We start from the raw sequence: 15,981 nt of genomic DNA, 5'->3' as shown, positions 1-15,981 counted from the left end.
AGTTTCAAATGAAACTGTTCCAGGAGCGAGGCCGAGGTCCAGTTTGGGTGAATCATTACAGCTTGGTTGAGGAGCTCTGTCCCTCACAGATGGTAGTGCTGAGGTGTGCTGGATCATGCAGCTGTCCTCAAGCCTTGTTCTCCCTGCCTGTTCCATGAGAAATAGTCTGAATAGGCCACTCATCCTGGGTCATCATGGTTTAAAAGTAACATGATTCTTTACTTAAAAACTGTATCTTCATGTGCAAATGATCTGAACCAAAACTGTGGTAGCAGTCTTAGAGATTTTCTTTGAAGCTTTTTCCTACTTTTTTCATTTAATGTAAGCTAAGAGTTATTTATATTGCAGAGAATTGTTGTCCCTCAAAATAAGAAGCCCCCACTAATATTAGCGGTCTCCTTAGAGACAGTTCTGTTCATGTAGTTTATGATATACCTTTAGTTGGCAAGCTAAAAAAAATAAATCTGAAAATAGCTACAAGCCTTTTATGAGAAAACTGCTTGGGTTTTTTTTTTTTCCCAAATGCTACACACTCGTTTCTTCCCCAGACTATGGCTTTAAGGGCTGTTCAGCTTCTGTATCAGAGCAGTAGCTGTATTATCTTACATGTTTGTCTGCATCAATTCTGTTCTGTGAAAGCAGAACAGAAACATAATCTATATTATGTTAGAAAGCAAAGACTTTGCTATGTCCTTCAGTTTCCCCTTTGGCAGGGTTTGAAGTAAATCTGTGAGCTGCAGGTCAGTTTGGTGGCTGTAGCCTGGGTCTGGAGGGTCCCACAGCAGTGGCCCCTGGCTGAAGAATTTGGATACATGCAGTAACTGCATCAGCAGGGGAGAGGAGCTACACAAAGCACTGGGGCACTGCTGCTGAGCTGTGCTGGCAGGGTGGTAGGGAATGGAGCAGCTTTCACAGAGCATGTTCAGATCCTGCAGCTGAGGGAGGTGTGCTGCCCACGGGAAAGCAGCAAATCTCAGCCTGCACTGAAGGCAGGCACAGCAGCTGTGTGCTCCACACAGGAGGGCACAGCACAAAGCTGGGTTTCATCTTCAGTGTCTACCTGAAGTAGACTATGCTTATCCAAGAATTTCTCAGGAAGTCTGGAACAGCAGAAGGTGCTGGATTCACGGAAGGAATAACCAGGGTCTGATCAGTTACTGAACAAGAGCAGAGGTGCTTCAGCAGAGGCTTTAAGGAGGTGATGGCTGAGCCAGGCAGTGGCTGTGCTGTGTCTTTACCCACCACACCATGACAGTAATTGGGCTCAAAGGCCAGGTGGGCTCAAGCAGAGAGAATGCTTGGCAAGTGCTGCAAAGTACAAGAGGCTGACAAAATACTTACATGCCACAGTAATGTAAAACTGGGAACAAGTCACAGCTCATCAGAGGCAAAGGTTGGAGAGCAGGGTCAGCAGAGTCACCTCACTTCAGTTATTGAACAGAGCTGTTATTGAGTCATCAGGCCCAAAGACTGGGCACACAAACCTACAGGAGAACAAAATAATAAGGCTGTTGCTGCCCCTGCGCCCAGCTTCCCCTTGGAATAGTCTGTGGTGAGTTAGAGTAAAGCAGCATAAAGGAAAGCATGAGCAATAGTCTGTTCCTGTCAAGGTTCCTCAGGGCTTTCCCTGCTTTTTAAAATTTGGGACAGGCTAGGGGGATGTAAAGTCTAATTCCACTCTAGTTTCTATGCTCTGCACCTCACACACATCAATGTATGTACAATTCAGTTCATTGTTGCAGTTTTACTCCTCCAAAGACTGTTCATATGGTCAAAATAACAAGAGTGGGTAGTGTTTGAGATATTGAAGATTAAAAAATTACTTGAGTCACCACTCCCAAGTTTCTGTAAATAGCAACAAAAATTCAAAGCCAAGAAAAAAGGTGTAAATGAGATATACCTGCAGTCCTGTACCCTGTAAGAGGTGAATAATGGAATACATAGGTTGCATGGAAGAGGCATCAGAAAAGGAAAGAACTAACAGTTCTATACAGTGGTTGAATCTTCTCTTCCTTAATAGGTGTTCTAGCTGATCCTTTTGTAATTTTTCAAATTAACAACTTTCTAAACCACTCTGAGAAACAATTTGAAATACAAAAGCAGAAGCAAAAAAAAAAGGAGAAAAGAACTGCATTTCTTAGGAAAAAAAAATCAGACCATTTCATATTTTATAGTCAGTCAAATTCTGCCCTGAAAAGAACTTCAGTTTAAGTAAACATGTCAGTGACTTCATGTAGGACAGATTTTATTTGTTAAAAAGGGGGGTGGAAAGGTGAAGGAAATAAATACATAACACATTAAATGCAACAAAAATAACCAAGCCTTTCTTAAAAAAAGCACATCCTACATGTTGGCACAGCAGCTGAGATGGCATCATTCTACCAAAACAGATAAGGAACAGCACTGTAGCAGATTTATTGCTGCAATAATTTCCCCTCTCCCCTCCCATGGGATCCTGCTGAATGATAGATCTGGCCATAGCAGGAATATTTAAATTCACCAAATAGAGATCATTTACATATTGTCAGGTGAAGTGCCATCCGCCTTTTCAGATCCTGTTTCTGCAGGTGCTCAGGAGCTGGTGGGAGCAGGATCCTTGCCTGGGCTCTCCTGCTTGCTGTGTGTCCAGCCCTCCCTCAAGCCAGGCTTAATGCAGATTAAGGTAAAAAGCAAGAGACAGAGAAACCACCTGAGCTTCCAGAACGTGCTGCCTCAACAGTTGATCTTGGCTGAGCATTTCCCAGTAAGTAGCACATAGGAAGTTCTAAAATATATTTTAAATACATTTTTTCATTCCATAGTGTTTAATGAGAATAGAATAAATAATTTAAGTCAATAAATAGAATAGATTGTTGCTTTCAATACAAACAGACCCATCTTTGTAACTGAGTGCTGCGTTTTCTGTATGCTTTATGTTCTCTAACAAAGTGCTGCTAAATACCAGAACCAACATTTCCAAATACATCATACAGTTAAAATGTATTTCAGTCTATTCACCTAATGCCTATTGGGAAGCAGGATGTTCATCTACAATAAAAAAAGGCTGCATGGATTTCTTTTTCTAGTATCTACAGGCATAAAATGGAAGCATTCATAAAATCTGTCCAGTAGAGCCAAAATAAATTCATAAGCTTTCCTCCACAGTAAATATTTCAAGTTGAGCCATATTTGGTACAGCAACAATTGCAACGCAAGTGCTTTTACCAATAGCCTTTAAAACACTTTCATATCCAAATGTTCAAGTGTATTATTCCACCACTCAAAAAAAGACCACTCTCCTAAATCAGAAACAGTACACAGATATTAATGCTTAATATGTGAACTTTGTTCCTCCACTGATGCATTAATTTATCACAAAAGCTGTCCATTTTAATAAAACTAACCAGTCTCCAAGTTTGCCTCTCAACACTGGTCTACTGTAACTTAAACATACCAATTTCTATAGGCAAAGTGAGCATTGAATCACTTTGAAATAAGCCTCCTACTAAAATAAAATTCTGTTTAATGTTCTACAGTTATAATTTTCCAGGCACTTTAAAGAGAGAAGGGAGCTACACTATTTTAAGAATAAACACACTTAGAACTGGAAACTCACGTATGAAAACCAGTAATTTACAATGCCTGGCATTGGATACTTTAGTCCAACTTCAAAATTCAAAATTCATTTTCTAATTCAAGAAGACATCTGAACCAAAACCAGTAACTAAATGGTCCTTCAGTGGGAAAGAGTCCATGTTCCAACCATTTCAGATCCAAGTTCTGGGTCTCACGTTTACGTCTGGCATGGATATGTCTTAAACAATGTTTGCATTAGCCTCAGTTTGCTGGTGTCACTAAAGCCTTGCCACCAATCAGGCCTTGCACAAACTGACCCTCATTCTTTGCAAAACTGCAAAACAAAGTTTTTATTCATGATTATTAATTCAGGATGAGAACATGATTTTCCAGAGATGTTCTTAGGAATTGTTTTTCTTCTCATTTTAATGCCGTATCTAGTACAAACAGCTGTACTAGAACTTTTGAAAGACCAAAACAGCCAGTGTAACCAAATAGGACAGTCAGAATTCCAGATCTGCCATGCAATGTGTCTGGGATTACAGAATGAACAGGAGAGACCCTGTTTAGCCACAAGCATACCATGAAAAAAACATGAATTTTCATCAGCTCCTTCCAACCTAGGAACAGAGAACTCAGCCTGTTCAGCTTTGACCACTTACAGCAGAGGCAGAGCAGGGTGCAGATCGTTTCACTTCACACGGGCAGCGTTGCTGCTTGGCCACCAGGTTTCTGTTATCCTGTTGTTCTGTCTCTCCCTGCAGTGCTCAGGGCAAGCTCCGTGCTGATGGACAGAGGGACAGGGCTGCCATCACAGGCCACGCTGCAGATGTGGCCAGCTGCAGGCTGTAACTTGCACCTTGACAATTCCCCAGACAGAGCAACAGCAATGAGAGGCTCTAAGCTTGTTAAATGTTTCCAATGTATTTGCTGTTGCTTGTTAAAGGTTTCCACTGTATTTGCTGTCTGCAGAGCTCCAAAGCAGCACACCCGGGGTTGTCACTGCAGTCCCTGCAGGAGAGGCATTCCTACATCTATTGCTTCTGGTCACTTCTGGTCACTATTATCATAGTTCTGTGATTCACCATAGAAAGCACAGAGACAGCAAATCCAAGATCAGGTCCTGAGCTTTCAGCAGACCTGATCCATCTCCACCAAACACCCCAGCCACTGTAAATTACACCGGTGCAGCTGAACACAGAACTGGGGACACCCTCCTTTTAGGTTACAGTGCTCTCTGTTTAACAGCACTTGGCTCTTTACACACACACACATCTTGTGGTGCTGCCCTTCTGCCCATGCTACCAAAGAGCAGCTGCTGCTTTCTGGTTCTCTGCTGACACCTACCTACTTCATCAAATTCCCAGGAAGATACTTTCCTGTGCTTCCCAATTTGTGTCCAGTACTGCTGGCTGTTGGCAGCAAAAGGACAGAGTGTTACAGCAGCCAAAGGCAGGCCATGGGGTACATCCTCTAAATGTGGCAGAGACATGGGGGAAGATGAATCTAAGTGATTCATTACATAATAAAACTCCAGTATCCAAAGAGCAGGTTCCTTTCTGAACATCTAATCAGCTCTATTTTCTGTATATGGACTATCCATAAATTGCCAGCTCAGCCCACAGATGGGTAAAATTTAACTTATACAATAGCAGATGCTAGAGCTTTTTTATTTATTTATTTTTCCTTTTAAGGATTTCACAACCATATAATGTAGAGAAAAATTACTGTCATGCTAAATCTGCTATCTGATCCCACCCCCCGTACTGCATATTCCTCAAATAAGTTGACACGTATTATTTCAGTAAAATGGTGATGTTACATACGCCTCTGTGTACACAGTGGGATAATAAATTTGAATTTCTAGATGCCCTGATGCAGGCAAGTATTTGAAAGTATATGAGTTTTAAAGTTCACTCACCCTCAAGTTTTTACTAAATTCAAAGTTCACATGTCAGCTGCACTTCCCTAAACCTGCTTACTGTCTTACAAAACTATTCCTTGTATCAGAATCCAGGTCATGATTACATGTATTTTACATTCCAGCCTTTCAGAGAAAAATGATAGCTGATTTATCAATAGCCAACTGATATCACTCAGAGTGAGGCTACTCTGAAGCCTGTCACCTTTGGGATGGGATGGGATGGGATGGGATGGGATGGGATGGGAATGGAATAGAATAGAATAGAATAGAATAGAATAGAATAGAATAGAATAGAATAGAATAGAATAGAATAGAATAGAATAGAATAGAATATTTTAATTGGGAGGGAGCAATATCAACCAACTAATCCCCTTGCCTGACCAATTCAGGGCTGACCAAAAATTAAAGCATGTTATTAAGGGTATTTTCTAAATGCCTCTAAAGCACGGCCAGGCCTGGCATGAGAATCACCTCTCTGGGAAGCTTATTCCAGTGTTAAACCAACCTCTTGGTAAAGAAATGCTTCCCAAAGTCCAATCTAAACCTTCTGTGGTGCAGTTCTGAACCATCTCTGTACATCCTATCTCGGGATACCAGCAAGAAGAGCTCAGCACCTTCTCTGCTTCCCCTTAGGAAGCTGCAGAGAGCAATGAGGTCACACCTCAGCCTCTTTTGCTCCAAACAACACAAACCCAGAGCCCTCAGCCTCCCCTCAGAGCACTTCCAGCCCTTTCACCAGCTTTGTTCTCTGGACACATTCAGGGACCTGCCCTTGCTGCTTAAATTGTGGGGCCAGGCACTGCACACAGCACTCAAGGCTGTACCAAAGCTGAACACACTTTAACCTCTTTTGCCCAGCTGTTTGTGCTGTGTTTGGTGCAGATCTGCTCCTTACAAAAATTTCTTTAGTTACTTTTAACTCTCCCAGCCTTACTCTGCTTTGCTTGTTCTAATTGCTGTATGAGATTAAATTAACATTTTCTTTCAACTTAGATCATAGAACATTGTTTGTATGACTGGTCAAGGCAGCTGAGGATCTTCCCAAAGAAAAGGTGACATAAAAATGTAACAGCATTGTCATCTTAAAAAAAAAAACAACATAATTTTAACAGTAACTCATAAAATACTGTGTCTTCTTCCTGTAGTTATTGTACCAAGTATGTGTCTTATTCCAGACAAACTAGGAGAGAAACTTACCAAGGGCTGCATGTTTCAGCATCTCACAAAAAATGTAATCACTCATAATTCAAATTCAAATATAGTTTTCCAAGCTACACTAATTAAAACTGGTTTGTTTGCAGCAGAGAGGAAAAAATAGCATTTTTTCCAAGCTGTTTGCTGAAAAACAACTCTCAGGGCAGATTTTCACAAACATTTACATGCCTAAAGACACCTACTGGCATTTTCTACAATTAGGTGCCAGAGTGCTATAGTGCTATTAAAACCCAGACAATTATTTGCATTATTGTGAAATTAAATCCCTTCAAACTCCAGCCCTCCATCCTGCAGCACGTTACCTTGGAGAAAATTCCATCACCCAAATATTTGCATGTAAAACTGTTCCATAGCAGCTTATGAACAATGCAATAAGCCCCACTGAGCAGCAGTTACATTTGGCAGTAGGTCTGTCAGGAAGAAGGAGATACACACACAGCACACCAATGCTTATGCCCAAACACTGCACTTGATGACAGCTTCTTCTTATCACCAAGAGCACTTCTGCCACATAATAGTCCTTCAAGAACACCTTTCAGAAGTACCAGCCACATCACATTGTCTTGTTCTTCTGGTAATTAATACTTCGTGCTTCTGGTAAAAACAGGAGGAGATCTGACTCTGATAGAATGCTAAATTAAAAATGAGCAAATCCTTCTTTTTATCATCAGAAGTTACAAGTTGCATTTATTTCCAAAAGCATGGGAGATTTTTTTTTTTTTTTTTTTTTTTTTTTTTTGCAAAGAGTTCTGTATCTGGCCTCATCCTGTAGAAATCACAAACTGTATTTTAGATCACTCATGCACATGTTTTTATGCAAGGTGTGTGAACAAGCACAAGCCTGCTAGTAGGACTATGGTTTGATTTCCATTGCCCCTGGTTCACTAGTGGAAGCTGAAGGCCAATGATTTTATTTATTTAGGAAAAAAGGTTTCCATTTCTGTGAAGTCCCGTTGTTCCAATAAGAAAGCTCTAGTTCCTTCAACAGAAATGTCAAGCCTGTACCTTGACAGGGACACACAACCTGCAGGTACTACTGAAACAAAAACCAATCAGTTTTTAACAGATGCAGCAGTGTGTTTTGGACTCCTGCCCCAGCTCCTAACTTAGTGCAGGAGAATATAAAGTGAATTTAAAAACTAAGTGAAAGTCATCTATTTGTCCTATTCAAGTGAAATAAAAATAATTTAAAGAAATAGAAATTACTTTGACATACACAAACACATGTGCACTGAAAAGCATGTGCATGCACAGATTCACAGCCCTGCTTAACCTGAAAAATGTATTTTTTAAATTGTAATTCCTCTGTGAGGCCAGCAGCAATCTGATGACCTTTACTTTTGTGTCAAATCCTTACCCATGCTACAAGTCCCAGATTTAATGCAAGTAACATTCAGAAAGGCAGCTTTTGTAGAGACCTTGGGTAATTTATTTTCCGGGTAAACAGATTTTTGCAATAGAAATATTGTAGTTTCATTATATATTGTCATGGGAAAAAAACATGTTTCAATGCATCAGTCAAGCTGTGCTTATCCTAAATATGAAATAGCCCCATAACAAGATATTTACCCTTGCAAGTCCTCCAGTGGAAGATCCTTGACTGAAGAAGTCAGATAAACCTGGCCCCAGGAAGCCCAGGCTATTCCAGTTGTACTGAAATTTAAAAAGCAGATCACCACTCTCCACTGTGAAAGAAAAATCTTTTAAATCTTTAGAATCTCATAAGAAAGATCTCTTTTCCCTTCAGAAATATGCTAGGTGGATCAGCAGAAGAAATATATCTGAACACAGGACAGATAAGAATGGCAATTGTCAACTCTCAAACACTGGGGTTGCTTTATTTGAGAGATTTCTGATATTTTACATTACTATTGAGGCTATATTCACATAAATTTGTAGGTTAAATTCTGCCTCAGAAACAAAACCTCACCTCTCCTTAAAACCTAAGTTTTAAGTCACTTAGTAAAACTCTCACTGGCACAGAACTTCCACCCACCAATATAAATTATAATAATATCTAGAAAACAGAATTTGGCTGTAATATTGAATGTTAAGAGGACACAAACAAAAAATCATAATACCCAAGATGTCACTCCTGGCAACTTCTGGAAGCCAAAGCTGATATGTTATCAGAAAAAAAATTCTTTCCTTCTTAAGTACATTTCTTTGTTAGTGTAGTGTCACTGCCATACATTTTATATAACATTTTATTTAAACAACATTTGATATGAGGACAAATAAAAATATTTACATAGACAACATGGGAAGTTAAGTTTTGAATCATAAAATCTCACTGAAAAAAAGGAAGATATGGCAGACTCATGGGTATACCTATTTTACAAGGTAACATCCTGTTGTTCCTCAAGGCTGTAGCATCTCTGGAGATATCATCCTCTTACACAGAACTGGTTTTATGCTACTTAGGGTCAGCAGAGAATTATTCAATAAAATTTTAGATTTAAGGTGGATACTGGTTTTACATTAGGAATAGTTTTTGTGACATAAAAGATTCAATTTTGAAAAGCAAATCCTTCTTTTGAATACCTTGGTTTTTAAATATGCTGTGTGAGAAAACTGAGACCTGATTTTCAAAGTGATACATGTGTTCAGCTCCAGAAAAATTGCTAAGAATTACAGGTACCCAGCAACTACAAAATCAAACTCATGGTTTGACCTAGGCTTTCTAAGAACAGAAACACCCAAATTCCCCTTCACATTACTGTGGTTTATAGACATAATAAAATAACTTGTTTGTGTGCTCTTGTCTGTTTGCAGACACACGTGCATCACTGACACTACAGCTTTTATATCTGAGCAACTTTAGCCAAAGCTGCAGGACTTGGTGAGGTATAAAACTGAATTATTCATAGGTATAGTTGAGCATGTCCATAAATAAGCACATAAATTGAACAACACTGAACCTGCAAAAAGAGCAGGCACTGAACTTTCTTTCTTTTGTAAGAGTCCATTAATATATTAATAGAGGTTTTACATATTTTATACACTCAGATATATACATATATTTTACCAGTAATGTTTACATACAGACATATGCAAACATACGTGTACATGTACCACATACACACTCACATTCCCTTATCTACACACATTCAAGTTCTTTATTTTCAAAGAAAATGCCACCTTTTAATAATCACTGAAATTGGTTCCTGGTTCTTCATGATTTTAGAATTATAGAAAAAGGTAACTTACATCTGTCATTGCATATGACAAAAAATCTGGACTTTACAACCAAATTAAAATAAAAGGAAAGACCAAACACACCCCTCATGCTACCAGCTTTCCAATTAGGAATCAAGATATCGGAATGAATCTGGTACAACTGCAAGAAGCATTGGCAGCGATTTCTGTGAGTGCTTTTTTACAATAAATGTGGATATTTTGGAAGATGAATCAGTATGCATTTGTGGTGAGCACAAAGTTCTTTCCTAGACAGGTCACTGCTGAGCTCCTTTCTTCTTCTGCTCCAGCTCCTGCAGGCGTTCCTCGCGGCACTGCGCGTGCTGCGTCCCCACCTTGTGCGCGGTCTCAGTGGCTGCAATGTCAATCTGGGCATATCGGGACGATCCACTCCCTGAAACACCAAATGGAATCCTGTAAAGAACTACACCCCTCACACATTCCTGGGTAAAAAAGCTATTGTGAGGCTTCCTCCACAGATTTCCTGGATTATCTTTGTCCAGCCTCAGAAAAAGCTGTATAAAGGGAGTAAGGTGATAACCAGCACTAAAACAAAACACCTCAAAAGCTTTGTTACCTACATATTCTAGTGGTCTGGTTTTCCTCAAATAAGCAAATGAACCACTTGTATTTCTGCCCCAGGTCTGAATCTCCACCCCTATTACTCCCAGTCAATGACAAAATTGAACTTGGCTCTCCCACCTCTGGGAGGCTTCCTCACCATGCTACCAATCAGGACATGAACACCTGCTATTCAAACAGAAAACACTTGTAGAAGCTGGAACTGTTCTTTGTCTGGATTAGGCACCCTGTAAATGTTTAGCAAAGCAACCACCTTCAGCCTCACACAGAATGACACTTCAGCTCATTTTTCTTGGCAACAGGTAGACAAAAGCTGCTCAGTCTGTTAAGCAGTAAAATATTTCTGTAAGGCTAGAGGCTGGGAAAACTTGAATATGAAAAAAATAAAATATTTATGGTCATTACAGGCACCTTTAATGTTACACAATTTGAGATTGGGAGGGTGGTTGACATTTAGGAAAATTTCTAGAAATTATCTCTTCATTTTTAATGAGTTGATTCATTGTCTTTAAAACTAAGAGAAAATATTGATTTTACATTTCAACACAATATTGTACAGAGAACTACATTAAGGTCTGGGAAAAGCTTAGAATTACATAATGAAAAACATAAAAAACATTTAAAAAGCACAAAGCATTGGAAAAGTGCTAGCATTTCAAAGTTAATATAATTGCTGAAATTAGAGGTATAAAAATTAAAATCTTTATAGCTGAGAAGTATAGATGGAAAACCTATCAATATCGAATGAAAGGAATTAAATGCCAGATTCTGATGAGAGGCTTGCTGTAGCAAGGACTGCATCTCTAAATGACAGCACATGGCAGATGTATTTCATGTTTATGTGCTCATTGCCCAAGTTAAGCATTAGAAGTAAAATATCCAATCCAAACAAAATAATTTTTAAAAAACGAAACAAAAACATAAAAAATGAAATAATTTGCATTCTCTCTGTAGCACTTTCACATGGAGAGCAGATAGAAGAACACTGTGTTCTGTTCTGAATCATTTGCTGCATGGCTCCAAAGCCAGTGTCTTCAGGAGCAAGCCCTGTACACCCACAGCCCTGTTTCTGAAGCCAAGAAAGAAAAATGAGGTAAGTGTAGTCCTAATATGCAATGAAAATCTTGAGAACACAAGCAAATTACTGTCTTTCAAACTCCAGAGTTTGAAATGTTCACTTCAGAAGGAGCGCACCTGTCAAAGGGATGCAACATCTTATAGAATTTCATTACTCAAAAATCTTTTCCAAGAAGAGATGCCAATTAAAAAAACTGTCTCAGAAACATATCAGGGTTCAGCTCCTCTATTAGCAGAAGCCTGTGGGTAGATCATGGAATCATTAAGGTTGGAAAATACCTCCAAATCATTGAGTCCAAGCTTTGACCAAGCTCCACCATCAACTAAGCCACAGCACTAAATGCCACATCAAGTCCTTTCTTGAACAGTTCCAGGAATGATGACTCCATCACTTCCCTGGGAAGCCTGTTCCAATGCCTGACCATCCTGTCAATGAAAAAAATTCTTCCTGATGTCCAACCTGAATCTCCCTTTGGGCAGCTTGAGGCTGTGTCCTCTCCTGTCACTGTTGCCTGGGAGAACAGGCCGACCCCCACTTGACTACAGCCTCCTTTCAGGTAGTTGCAGGAGGGATGAGGTCCCCCCGAGCCTCCTTTTCCCTAGGCTGAACACCCCCAGCTCCCTCATCTGCTCCCTGTATGAAATCAGGATTCCACATACCCCATACATGCTGCATATTCTTTGCTGTTTAAAAGTATCACAGACTTCCTTACCTCTTATGCTTGTGCTAGATTCTTGAAGTTCCAGTTCCATGTAGTGAAGCTGTTTTTTGGAAGTAGGGCTGACAGGAATATTAACATAAGTGGCTGTCTCACTGTGGGGTCGATCTGGTGTAGGGACATCAGCTGAATAACCTACAGCCCCTTCTGAAACAAGTAACAAGTTACAACAGGCATGTTTGACCAGTGTCTGTGCAGACACACTGCAAGCAAACACTGAGCAGCAATAATTCTGCTTGCCAAACAGCACATTCCTCAGTGGTAGATGGGACATGAGAAAACTACATCTTCTACTTCAAATATCCTGAGACACTCATCAAGTCAGGATCTGTGCAGAAGGCCACAGAGCACAGACAGGGATCTTGCTGTGTTGTGGCAGAAGGCAAACACTCTGCAGGTATTTCTAACAGCACCACCACCTCACAAGGCTTCCAGCTCTACCTTAGGTTAGTAAAGCTTTATATGAAGTAATTTGTTCTAGGAAGATGTGAACTACTATATCATCTGCAAGAAAGAAAGCAAAATCAGTAGAGGTTCTTAAAGCATGTCCCAAAAACAGGGGACTGAAGAACCGTTTCAAGCAAAGGGAGGACAAACTTGAGGAGACAACGTTGACAGCTTCCCTGTGCAGAATTTAAAAATATAGGAATCATGCCAAGAGAGGACAACAAAGTATTAAAGGACTTTCATTGCAGGAAAAAATAGTGGTAAAACACTTCTAAATAGTAAAGATCACAAGAACTTTAGAGGAAATCCCACTGAGTTTCCTAGAACTTTCTAAAAAAGGCACAGACCAACACCCACTAGGAAACAGTTCCCATAAAACAATTTTGACTTTAAAAAACACACTTTTTGTCTACTAGTTTCATACTCAAGACCTCATCTAGCCCTGCTTTCAATCATTTTCATTTTGTCTGCCTGTTTAGTCTAGTTGGAGTCCTTAGCCTTAAAGACTTTCTACTCTTTAGTCAGCTTGAGACAGAGGAGTGCAGAGGGAAAACACTATCACTTTGAGGTTCTCCTTTTTCCTTAAGTTCTCCTCTTAAGCCCTTCCTTGTCCCCACAAAGAACTCATATAAAATCATTTTTTGTCCAAACTGCTGCTTTTCCTTTTTTCCCATTTAGACCCTACTGAGATGTGAACAGAGAGGCAGTAGGATATCAAGACATTTTAGAGCATAGGGAAAAATGACTTCTTATATCCAGACAACAGCAGCAGTGAATTACCATTGAGGGAAACTTTTTCATCCTCTTGGATGAAATAGCTTATACAATGTTAGGCAACAGTATATGGATATGTTCCAGTATAATGGAATCTCCCCAGGCTTAAGCTGTTTAAATCAAAGGTGTCTACTGTACAGTCCAAAAACTGAAAAGACTGGAAATTTGGCCAATTTTCTTACAGATTTTCATTTAAAAACATAGGAAAATCCAAATAGCATACAAATATTTCTCTGTCAGTCAGACTTCAAGCTGTTGTTGCAAAGCAAGATGTTAAGAACAAAATGACAAAATCAATGCAGACCAAATGTAGAAGGAATTTTTATATTTTCATCAAATATCATTCTCAGAAGTTATTTTCAATTATTGTGTCCAAAGTATTGCAAAAAACATTTGGCCTGATTGAGCAAGAAGAGACTCAGAAAAATCATAGCATTCAAAACCTGCATCACAAAAAGTTAGAAGTTGCAAGCAAGTGACAATCTTAAGTACAGAGTCACGAATAGTCCTGAAGGAAAAGATAATTTTTGAAGTCTTTCTGTATGCTGTTAAAGTGTTGTAACAGAAGTGTTAAGTGAAGCATCCTCAAAGTTAGCCAGCATGAAAACTAGCAAGATCCCCTACAGAACTAAACAGTTAACAGCTTTAAGGAAGCTGAATATCATACCTGATGCAAACAAGCCAAGCAATTTTCCTGAGAGCTAAAAAACTACACATGGAGAATTGGTAGGGCTTTGTGCAAGAAAAGCAAAAGAAACACAGAGGAGGAAAAAAAAAAAAAAAACAAACAAAAAAAAAAAAAAAAAAACTGGCAACAGTTGAATATTCTTCTCAAAGTAAGAGGGAGAAGAAAAAAATAAAAACAAAAATAAGAAAAAAAAAGAACAATTGGGCAAACGGGAAGGGAAGAGAAAGGGGAAGGGGAGGGGAAGGGGAAAGGGGAAAGGGAAAAGGGAAAAGGGAAAAGAAAGGGGAAAGGGGAAAGGGGAAAGGGGAAAGGGGAAAGGGGAAAGGGGAAAGGGGAAAGGGGAAAGGGGAAAGGGGAAAGGGGAAAGGGGAAAGGGGAAAGGGGAAAGGGGAAAGGGGAAAGGCCTTCTGTAGTTCAGTCAGTGCTGTCTCAATAGAAATTGTGCTTTCTTTGTAAACATAGGAATACTTGGTTTTCATTTTTCCTTAAAAAACCCAACCAAAAAAAAAAAAACACCTTATTAGGCACTGAAAACTGGCTTTTATTTGTTTGAAGAGAAGAATTTATTTAAAAAGCACGGTCAAATGTTCCAACTAATGGAAGCATGGTGCACAGAGTGAGCCATGGACAGTGCTTGCAGCAGTCCCTTCTGGGTGGACAAATACAGGAGGTGTTTCTAAGAGGGGTCAAAGGGCCAGTATTTGAGAACATTGTGAAAGGAAGATTTGAGAGAAGAACAGAACACAATGCATAGTTAAACATTCTGAAAGAATTGATAGACTATCATGATTGCTTGAAGAGAAAGTGGGAAACTGTAGGCATCAAAGAAGATGGTCAAGCAAGTAAAAGGAGAAGAGTAAAAGTGAAAATTTAGTGGCCCTTAACTGATGGGAAAAGAAAGGAAAATACTATAATTGGGGTGGGGAGAAGAAAGTTATATTTGAAACTGGTGTTGCAGCCTATCTTTCAGCAAGTGTTAGTTATTCATATTTTCTACGCAATATAGGCACTGTTCTCAGAAATTAACAATAAATTATACAGAAAGAAAACCAGCACTATAACTGCATCCCAAAGATAAGTGTGTGTGTCAGCATGCATGTAAAGCTGACATGTTCAAAGGGCAACACTTCAAAAATTACACTTAGATCTCAACAATTAAAAAAAAAAAGAACATGAAAAAGAAACAAGAGGTGTTAGTGACCTCTGACACAAAGATCTCTACTCACCAGGTTCCTCAGAACTAGTTGGAGTTCCAGGTTCTGAAGGAAGAGTTAGCATCTCATACCCACCTTTAGGACCTAGAATACAGGAGCGCTGTTAATGGCTTTGGCTTTAGGAATTTGTGCAATATAATCAAAGCCTATGCTTTTCTGGTTTTGACTTGTAACCTTTTAAACTAAATCATACAGAATAACCTCAGAAAGTATAAACAGTGGCTAGTGCTGACTTCTCTGTGACAATGATGTCGGCATTTCCTTATGAGCATAACACCAAGGAAATAAAATTTAGGACACTTTTACAACTCTTCACACTGAAGGCCACTGAAGTCAACAGCAGTGCATTTTGCTGTACATCAGTGTGGGAGCAGAGCTGTCTTGCATGCATGAATCAGGGAGCAATGCGTGGGAGATCTTGGGAGCATCTGGAAGACTCTTGTTAAAATTCCACCTCCAGCATGATGGATAACTTCTTGATTTCTGAAAAACCATCGAAAATGCTTAAGCTAGCCCTTACAAAGACTACTTTGCTTTGCAAGTGCAAATCACCATCTTTACAAAGAAGCCAGGCTGCACAACATCATC

The 15,981-nt window shown here is 39.5% G+C and overlaps 1 protein-coding gene across 3 annotated transcripts in view; it reads right to left on the bottom strand.

Moving 5' to 3' along the window:
• Positions 1–8,511: 8,511 nt before the first annotated feature.
• The window catches only part of DOK7 (docking protein 7), a 59,232-nt gene continuing 51,762 nt past the window's right edge, over positions 8,512–15,981 (bottom strand). For all 3 annotated transcript variants that reach the window (XM_068188573.1, XM_068188574.1, XM_068188575.1), the window contains 3 exons: positions 15,406–15,477; positions 12,265–12,417; positions 8,512–10,286 (listed from right to left, as the gene is read on the bottom strand). In XM_068188573.1, coding sequence (XP_068044674.1) covers positions 10,150–10,286; positions 12,265–12,417; positions 15,406–15,477 — 362 coding nt within the window. In that variant the 3' untranslated portion in view covers positions 8,512–10,149. The remainder of the gene's footprint in view (positions 10,287–12,264; positions 12,418–15,405; positions 15,478–15,981) is intronic.

This window comes from Anomalospiza imberbis, chromosome 4 (assembly GCF_031753505.1).
Source record: "Anomalospiza imberbis isolate Cuckoo-Finch-1a 21T00152 chromosome 4, ASM3175350v1, whole genome shotgun sequence".
NCBI lineage: Eukaryota > Metazoa > Chordata > Aves > Passeriformes > Viduidae > Anomalospiza > Anomalospiza imberbis.
Note: the sequence above shows the minus strand (reverse complement) of the source record. Positions and strands in the feature narration are given on the sequence as shown.